Source organism: Guillardia theta, assembly GCF_000315625.1.
Source record: "Guillardia theta CCMP2712 unplaced genomic scaffold GUITHscaffold_9, whole genome shotgun sequence".
In the NCBI taxonomy this organism is placed as follows: Eukaryota; class Cryptophyceae; order Pyrenomonadales; family Geminigeraceae; genus Guillardia; species Guillardia theta.
Window position 1 is genome coordinate 1,129,870 of NW_005434665.1, and position 8,593 is coordinate 1,138,462.

Sequence of the window (8,593 nt, forward strand, 5' to 3'; positions counted from 1 at the left end):
CGGCCATCCCATCAACCGCCAAGTTCGAAATTGTGCCCACATCCCAACCTTTACCCTCGTCCCCACCTCGTCCCGACTTCCACCAAGCTTCATCGCCCTCATTCACCTCGCACTCTCCGCGCCATGGCAGCTATCGGCCCCTCCAAGCGATCTCCAACAGAGTTCCTCAGCCAGGTCCTGCTCCTCCTCCTCCTGCTCCTGATCCTCTTCACATCCTCCTCTTCCTCACATCCTCACATCCTCTTCCTCCTCCTCCTCTTCCTCCTCTTCTTCGTGCTCACGTCATCCTCTTCCTCCTGCGGCTGCTGCTGCTGATTCGCTTTCTCATCATCATCATCACCCCGTTCATCCTCATCCTCGTCTTGCTCTTGCTACTGCTCCTCCTGCTGCTCCCTCCTGATGCTGCTCCTGCTCTTGCTCCTTCTCCTGCTGCTCCTCTTTCGTCATCCTCTTCTTATTTCTCTCACCCCCCCCCTCCTTTCTTTGTTTATGCTCCTACACTTGTTGCTCCTGTTCACCTCCTCTTTCTCCTAATTCTCCTCGACCTTCTCTTGTCCTGCATGTTGTCTTCCTTATCGAACGTATCTACCCCGTCCTTGCCCCTTACTCTCCTCTTTCAGCTAATTTGTTGTCACCTCTATTGAATGTTCACGTTGTTATTTTTATTTCTTTCTCAATCGTCTCTGGCAGGTCACTGGTCGTCCTGTGGTTGTCAAGCTCAACACTGGAGTTGACTACAAGGGTGTTCTTGCTTGTCTGGATGGATACATGAACATTGCGATGGAGCAGGTGCACCCGATTTCCTCTTCAAACTTCATGACTGATACAATATGTTATATATGCCAGACTGAGGAATATGTCAATGGACAGCTGAAGAACAAGTATGGAGACGCGTTCATCAGAGGGAACAATGTAATGTGAAATGTTGTTGATGCCTTGAATTGATGAGCACGATCAGGTGTTGTATATCAGCACGCTTGGGGCAAAGAAAAGATAAGGAAAGAGTGTGTTCATGCGATGAAAGAAATAGAAACATCATGTTTTGTGTAACTGTTTGTAGAAGGAAATTCTTCAATCACTTCAGCAAGATTGCGAGGGAAAAATGAAAGGCGCTAATCTCAGAGTCTGCTGTCTCTGCACGTCTCAGGGTCGATGCCGGATTTTCGCGCCAGGACCTCGATGTACTTCTCGATCTCCTCCCTGATCTCAGCATGCGACTGCAAACCTCGCACGAGGTGGTCGGGAAAGCCCTGCCAACCCATCAGACGAGTCAAACATCTCCCTCTCGTCACAGCCTCACCTTCATTCCGTGAGCAGCGCCCAGCACAGCGCCCAGCACAGCTCCTCTTGCTACGTTCTCTCCTCCCGTGTTGCTGTTGGCCAGCAGCGCCTTCTCTGGACAGTCGGCATACTTGTAGGCGAAGTGGAGCATGGAGGGGAAGGAGCTGTCAAGGTAGCAGGCAGTCATCGGGTCCTGCCCGCTCCTCTCAACCATGCGCTTCACGTCCACACCGACAGACTTGCCCGTCTGCGAGAGGGCCTCCCGGAGGTCAGCCCCGTCCACCAGGGACACGAGCAGCGCGGAAGTCACTTGCGCGTACTTCTTGAGAGGCTCCGACCTCCTGAACAGCGTCGCGCACTGCATGGCTTCCCTCTTGGCCGACTCCTGCCCTTCCAGCATGGCATGATAGACGACAGGAGGGAGGTTGACCAGCCCGTCGAGCGCGTCCGTGTTGTGCCCGTCGTTGTCAGGGCAGTCCTTGGGCTTCTTTCCCTTGACGAAGTTGGCAAAGAACATGCGGTGGCCGGTACCAGCGTACGTGTCGTTGTGAGCGTCGGGAGTTGTCATGAGGTCGACATAGCGCGAGTAGATTTCGTCGACGTCGAAGGAGCCCTTGGAGGAGATGACCTTGGTGATGAGCCGAGTAATGATACCCTCCAGGGTGTTTTCTCCAGCCTTCATACCCCTGTGGTAGAACCAGTTGCCTCCTCGCTCCCAGTACTGCTTCTTCCCCTTGAGGATCACGTCGCCGACGATGCTACCGGAGAACCCTCCCCTTCCTCCTCCTCCCGTGTTGGATAGCGACATGATGGAGCCTGGAAGCTTGTCCTGCGCAGGAACGTACCCCTTGATCTCTCCGTACGTCCTACGAAGATGCGATTGATCGTAGTACCAGTGGGTCGGCATGGCGAGCGCATCCCCGATGTACAGTCCCCACAGAGACCCGCGCACTTTGTCCAAGGTTGCTGGAGGAGGACGGTTCAGCGAACAGCATGGAAGGGCGTCGTTGGCTACATCACCTGGGGTGATTTGTACAGCACTCTTTCCCGCTGCTCCCTGCATCTGCATTTTCGTCTGTGCCCTGTGAGGGAGTTCAAAGTGACCGAAAAACAATCAAATGCAAATCACCATGCGATTGCTGGTGACACACAAGATGCAGAAAACAGCAGAAAGATCGGCGCACAACAGAAGCTTTTTCTAACCATCGCTCTCATGCTCTCAGGGCTGGACCAGATCGTTCGACTAGTCTCTATGCTCTTGTCTCTGTGCTGTTTCCTCTCCTCCGACTCTGCTTCTCACTTGCCTTGACTGCTCTGACCGCCTGACGGTCGACCGCTGCTCGACCCTTGTTCCTCCGATTCCTCTCCTTGCTTTATGTGTACACCTCTCTCCCGCTCCTCTCTCTTCGCCTTCTCTTCGTTTCTGCCCTATTAAACTCCTATAATCATCACTCTGAGGTGAACTTGTTCCACCTGCCCGGCCGGCGCGGACCGTACTCGCGGGCCTCCGGCGGCCGCTGAGTCAAGTCGTACGGTCGCCGGATCGGACGGCGTTCCGCACTGCAGCCTCCGTTGGCATGCCGGACTCGGTCGTCTGGTACCGTACTCTGTGACAGAGAGTACGAGTTTGTTGGCCTCTGAGTGTGACATGACAAAGTCATTGATTGCAAAACGTTGAACTGAAAAATCATGTTCAACGGTCGGACGATCCGGCAATGACCCGGTCAGCTGCAGCAAGACAGGTGAAAGTTTTGCTCACTGTCAAGGTGAGTCAAGACCGGGTTTAATTTGCAAACTTGAAAAGAAACAAGACTGAATTGAAAGGCGCCTGTGAAACCCAAGCATCCAGACTCTGAGACATGTTCACTCGGCGCAATCTGAGTGGCAAGGCTAGCATGCGATCCATCACTCTGCTGCGGCTCGGGTAATCCGAATGCCAGGATCATCGGATTGCAGCGGCGGCCGGGACTCTGTAGTTGCAGATGCCATGTTGATCGCCTGACGGCATGGACCGTACTCGAACCTCAACTTTCAGTGGCAGGCTGCCCGGCGATCAGATCCGAGCATGATCATCGGTCCGTTACACTACTAGTCGCGGAATGTCACCTTGCCATAGCCTTGCCACCTCACCGTACACGGTCGAGCCTCCTCAACCTACTGCCACCAAGTGCCGGGGCGCGTCGCCGCCCTGGGCGACTTGTCCACCAAGTGAAGATTGCCAAGGCATGATCCGAGAAACAAGTGGAGCGATCATCAACAGGGTAGGAATAAGAGCAAAATGAGAGTAAAAGTACAACTTTATTGAAATAATATACAAAAATGAACAAACTAAACAAACAGCAAGACACAGGGAATTTCGAAAGGCTTAGTACTGCCTTGAGAACACTTCGTATTGCAATCGCCTCTCAACATGCATGGACGATCTTTGACTCCTCCTTGCACTCGACATGAGCTTTCCAGTAGAAACAATCTCTCGGAAACGTCGTCGCGCGACATCTGTGGCTGTCTCGGGAGGGCAGGTCTCCACAACGAACCCAGCGTGCTTGGCGTCCATGTACAACCGCATCAACTCCTCCTTCTGAGACTCAACGGACTTCTTCTTTTGATCGCAATGCAACTCACATGGTGTTTGATTGGTACTTTTTTGCATAAGAAGGTTGAGAGTTGCACAATCAGCCGGAGAAGCCAAGCAAAAATCCGACGAGCGTGAAAGCTCATCATGAGTGGAGCTGAATCCTTGTGAACCACAAGCCTTCTGCCAGAAGCAGAATTCTTCAAGAGCATCATTACAGGAAACATGAGGGTACAGAAGAGAGGAGAGCAAGTCGGAGAGTGAGGGGCAACAGACTAAGGAACCTTGGATTTTATGCAAGCTAAAGGGCGGTCACAAAGCCGCCCCTGTAGTAAAGGAAAAACGAATAATCTAGATTATCTATTTCGCAGCGATTCGATCCTTTACTCCCCTTCTGGCACGGACTGCAGTGGCCTGTCATGGCGCAAGTAAAAGCCTCCCACGGGGGGTACTTTAATCTGGTACAACCATGTGGTATTTAGAGGGGTAGGGTACGATTGCTGACATCACTTCCTTCTCCTTCATTAAAAGTTTATAACTCAAGAGTTACTTAAACATTTTGTACCGTTAAGAATATCTTTGGTACCATGTTTTGTAGGTTTCAAAACATAGCTGTTGTGTTATTGTAAAATATGGTACAGATCATCAGGGCATCCCCTACAGATGTATCACTTTTATGAGACTTCAATAAAACATTTAAGACTCTGCTGTAGTACCATAAAGTCAACCTTGTTACTTGGGATATGTCAGCGGGACCATGGTGCCATGACGGCAATGTGACCACCCTTGTCAGCATAGTCATCACCAGCCTCAGTGCAGTGCGTCAATCTCAGCGAGGACTTCCGCCCTCCGGCCGCCGGCAGCGCGGGCCCCGATGCTCAGCGGCCGGGCCGCGTGCCGCAGACTCGTCCGCGGCACCGTGCGGCCCGGCCCGTACCGTAGTACGGCCCGGCCCGGCCGCTGAGTGCTACGTGACAGTCACCGTGCCGGTCCGACCCGGGTGACGGCCCTGCCGGGCGCACGGTACTACCCGTACGCCGACGGTACGGTCACCGTCACCGTGCCTCGGATTTCCGAAGTTCCACTCCGGCCAAGTTCGGACACGGCGTATTGGCAGGCAAGTTTCCGAGTCGGAGAGACTCCGAGTCGGCGGCCTCAGCCGGAGTACCCGGCGTACAGCAGGCTATACCGTACGGTGTCATAGCCTGGTTGGCAGCGTGACGGACTCAGTGACGTGAAAAGGTAGCCTGCCAGGAGGGCCTGGCAAGCCTGAGTGACGGAACACAAGTTTGTTAGACTTATAGGCTGTGCCAAAGTCACGCAGATATCGCATCGACCGTCTTAGTTGTAACAAGACAGTTTTTGCTCAAGACCAAGTTTAATGCACACGGAACTTGAACGATGTGAAACCCAAGCATCCAGACATGAGGGGACCTTAGTAAGACGGCTAGGAAGGCCTCCTCTTCGTCTCTGCACTACATTGCCGCCTTGAAAACACGTGAGTCGTCTTGGTTTACAGGAGAGTTTTTGTTAACTCGGCGCCGCTATCTGACTAGCACGGCTGGCATACGATCCATCCTCCCCCTCATGTCTGGATGCTTGGGTTTCACATCCTAGCATACAGTCTATCTCTCATGTGCTCCTCAATTCTGGTTTCGTGTGCATTGAACTTGGTCTTGAGCAAAAAACTGTCTTGTTACAACTAAGGTCGATGTACTAACTAATATCTGCGTGACTTTGGCACAGTACAAGTCTAACAAACTTGTGCTCCGTCACTGAGGCGAGTCAGACCGTCGGACTGCTTGCGATTGAGCTGCACTGCGGCTGTGTGCGGCCGCGGGCCGGGGCGACAAGTTCACGGTGGCCGACGGTGCAATCATGAGAGTCGGACCCGGCGTTCAACCGTTCTCAGACTCCTGTCATACAAGTTAGGCCGCAAGTCAGTCGATTCCACTCAGTGACTCCATCCATCATGGCTCCGAAGTACACTCATGAAAACTCGTTCAAGATACCGTACACTGCCAGTGTGTTCCGAGTGACGGTTTGGTCCCGTGGCCAGGGCTCAACCTAGGAGTCGATAATGAATAACGATTGCCCGAGCATCATCATCAAGGCAGTCCGTTATAACCATCTTCGATAGCTCTTTGTTTGTCTCGGTGACAATTTCATAACACTATTTCCTCATCAGACGACGAGGACAATGAACCATTGTTTACATGTCACTAAGAGATAGCCAACAGTTCCAAATCGTGAAAGCATCGTCAAGTCATCAAGTCACACATTTTGTAAGATCAATAGTGTTTATTGAAACATCTCAAACAGAACAATATCTGAATACACGTTTGGCAATCTGCCGGCATCCAGACACATGTCTGCAGAGGACCGTGATGGCCACAACAAGTTTACTCGTAGAGGGACTTGGTGTAGGTGGCGGTGGCAGCGACGTAGGCATCGCGAGCAGCCTTGTAGGGGCCAGTGGCGAGCTTGAGCTGGTTGGCGGCCTTGAGGTAGGCGTTGCGGGTCTCGCGGTAGGTACCGGCGTAGTCCTCGAGGTCAAAGAGCTTGCAGATCATCTGATGTTAAAGATTAGTGTTATATTCAACGCTCATATTGATCAAAGACATTATCAAAAACCAATGCAAAGGCAAAACGTGAAAGAATAGGCAAGAATGTTCACAATATGCTCATCATGTGCAGCGCATTCTCACCCTTTCTGGTGACGTTTGCCCTGTCGCTCGACGTTTATATACACCCCCAAGAGACACGCCACTTCGTAGTACCCCCTCCACTATCGGACCCCTCTTTCATACCCCATGACCCCTATTTCAAAAGAAGATCTGATACAAATATGCTACCCCTACCCATCTTCATACATCACCCCCCACAGTGTCTGTACCAAACGTCAACCTGCCTTTCACCCCGCTTTTTGGACCCACCCCTAATGGTTCATTCTACATGGGTACCCCTTTTTTCAGTATGATTGACTGGCAGCCATTTCATAAGTTCTGAATACACCCCACCCATATTTCTGTAGTACCCCTACCCCAGAGACTCTGAACCATCACCGATGCCCTTTCGCGATCCATCAAGAGTCAAGCCCTCCTCCCCACTACCCTACCCGGTGACCACCTCACCCCCTCTTAGCAGAGAGGTCCGGGGTCAAATGGTGCTGTAGGGTCCATGACCTTCCCCACAATGGCGTGGCCGCATGCAAGATAGAGCAATGGGAATGGTAGGCGATGGGCATGCGAGGCGCTGCGAGAGGAGGGAGGAGGAGAAGCCTGACACAAGCAGAAGAGGAGCGGAAGAAGTTGGAGGAGGCGAGCAGGAGAGCAGAAACGGCGGGAGGGAGATTGAGTGACACTTGATTGGATCTCGTCCTCTTCGATCGAAACGACTCGTAGCGATGATAATGCGACGCTAAGACAGTCGAGACACGTGAGCAGGCATGTGGAGGGGTGGTGATATAGTTTCCTGAGCGAAGAGGTAAGATTCCGAGCAGCTGATGGAAGAGATGCTTGCGAATATCCTTGTTCTCGCCTCGTCTTGCTCAATTCGATGTGTTCGCTCACCGGGGCAGTGAGAGAAGTTACAAGAAGTCCCAGCAGCAAGACAGACAGACAGACAGACAGCCACGAGCTGACGAGAAGCAAAGAAGGAGAGGGCAAGAAGAGGAGGAAGCAAGAGAAAGCGACGAGTCTTCCCCGCCCTCCCCTGACTTGTTCTCCTCCTCTCTCTGACTGACGCTTGCCCTCCTGCCCCCTGCAGCGCCTCCGCATGCCTGCTAGCCCCTCCAACACCCCCCCCGAGCTCGCTCCGGTCAGTCTGCTGGGCTCTGACCAGGTCGCTGACTGAGCTGGAGGTGCTGAGCTTGGATCACGTCCTCAAGTGCGAGGGCCTGGGAGAGGTCCTGCCGTGTCGCTGCCGTGGTATGCTCTGACGGGCTGAGCAGGGTCTGCGGGTATTCTGGGAGGAGGAGCTGAGGGCCGGGCGGGTAGAGGCAAGAGGGGAGGAGAGCTACATGCTGCTGGAGGAAGGTAAGAGGAGAGGGGACGAGACCAGGGGGACAGAGAAGGGACAGGCAAGTGAGATAGAAAGAAAGCAAGACCAAGAAGAAGAAGAAGAAGAAGAGAAATAGAATACCAGGAGGGGAATATTTCAACCTCTTCTTCTTCATTTCACCTTCCGTATGACTGTCATGTCGACGGCGATGACCTTGTGGTGCTCAGGTGAGGATGGCTCGAGGCTCTTCTGGGACAGGCTCAACACTCAAGTCTTCCTCCGCCTCCTCGGCCGTCGCGTCGTCGGCTCGCTCATGCTCAAGGTGCGCGTCGAGCTCCTCTTGCTGCGGGCCCGTCTCGCTGCCAGGCGTGAGGCCTGCAGGCAGGCCCTCAGGACCGAGCTCAGCCTCACCCACGACCATCCCACCCGCAGGGCCCCGCGCCTCGTCTACTCCGACAAGCTCTGCATGCTGTGGAAGGCGGAGGCGAGGGCGGAGGAGCCCGCGGCGGCGGCCAAGCCCGAGAGCAAGAAGCGAGGGAGGCCGACGCTGGCGTCCAAGCAGCTGGCTCCGGGTGCTGCTGTCCTTGCTGCGTCGGCTTGAGGCGGCATGACGAGCGGCAGGGTCGTGCAAGCGGCTGTCCGCCAAGATGGTGTGCATGGCGTGCAAGGTGCTGCAGTGGAGGTGCGGAGGGCAGTGCGTCTTCGCGGGTGAGGGGGGGGCGGGGAGGAGGCGGGAGC

At 53.9% G+C, this 8,593-nt stretch overlaps 5 protein-coding genes across 5 annotated transcripts; 2 read left to right on the forward strand and 3 right to left on the reverse strand.

Annotated features, from left to right (window-relative positions):
• Positions 1-123: 123 nt before the first annotated feature.
• Positions 124-997, forward strand: GUITHDRAFT_157136 (hypothetical protein; the record flags this gene model as incomplete). The annotated part of the gene is made up of 4 exons (XM_005839312.1): positions 124-174; positions 691-789; positions 847-912; positions 959-997. 4 exons carry the CDS (start codon positions 124-126, stop codon positions 995-997), a joined length of 255 nt encoding a protein of 84 aa, XP_005839369.1.
• Positions 998-1,056: 59 nt separating this feature from the next.
• Positions 1,057-2,364, reverse strand: GUITHDRAFT_150776 (hypothetical protein). The gene is made up of 3 exons (XM_005839313.1): positions 2,302-2,364; positions 1,301-2,247; positions 1,057-1,250 (listed from the first exon to the last, which is right to left on the reverse strand). Exons 1-3 carry the CDS (start codon positions 2,348-2,350, stop codon positions 1,119-1,121), a joined length of 1,128 nt encoding a protein of 375 aa, XP_005839370.1. The 5' UTR covers positions 2,351-2,364; the 3' UTR covers positions 1,057-1,118.
• Positions 2,365-3,561: 1,197 nt separating this feature from the next.
• On the reverse strand, positions 3,562-4,118 carry GUITHDRAFT_150777 (hypothetical protein). The gene is made up of 2 exons (XM_005839314.1): positions 3,922-4,118; positions 3,562-3,898 (listed from the first exon to the last, which is right to left on the reverse strand). Exons 1-2 carry the CDS (start codon positions 3,997-3,999, stop codon positions 3,647-3,649), a joined length of 330 nt encoding a protein of 109 aa, XP_005839371.1. The 5' UTR covers positions 4,000-4,118; the 3' UTR covers positions 3,562-3,646.
• A 2,131-nt stretch (positions 4,119-6,249) lies between these two features.
• Positions 6,250-6,414, reverse strand: GUITHDRAFT_150778 (hypothetical protein; the record flags this gene model as incomplete). The annotated part of the gene is made up of 1 exon (XM_005839315.1): positions 6,250-6,414. A coding segment is annotated over one exon (159 nt), but the record flags the coding sequence as incomplete, so codon positions are not given.
• Positions 6,415-8,042: 1,628 nt separating this feature from the next.
• On the forward strand, positions 8,043-8,456 carry GUITHDRAFT_134064 (hypothetical protein; the record flags this gene model as incomplete). The annotated part of the gene is made up of 1 exon (XM_005839316.1): positions 8,043-8,456. The coding sequence occupies one exon, from the start codon at positions 8,043-8,045 to the stop codon at positions 8,454-8,456; it is 414 nt and encodes a 137-aa protein (XP_005839373.1).
• Positions 8,457-8,593: the final 137 nt, after the last annotated feature.

What these genes read in the sequence shown, in the direction of transcription:
- GUITHDRAFT_150776 (XM_005839313.1), bottom strand. Translation starts at nt 2,350, where the DNA reads ATGCAGATGCAGGGAGCAGCGGGAAAGAGTGCTGTACAAATCACCCCA. An exon ending in TGCTGTACAAATCACCCCAG is followed by an intron (nt 2,248 to 2,301) that starts GTGATGTAGCCA and finishes GTCCTCCTCCAG; the next exon opens with CAACCTTGGACAAAGTGCGC. An exon ending in GCGCTGCTCACGGAATGAAG is followed by an intron (nt 1,251 to 1,300) that starts GTGAGGCTGTGA and finishes ATGGGTTGGCAG; the next exon opens with GGCTTTCCCGACCACCTCGT.
- GUITHDRAFT_150777 (XM_005839314.1), bottom strand. Translation starts at nt 3,999, where the DNA reads ATGAGCTTTCACGCTCGTCGGATTTTTGCTTGGCTTCTCCGGCTGATT.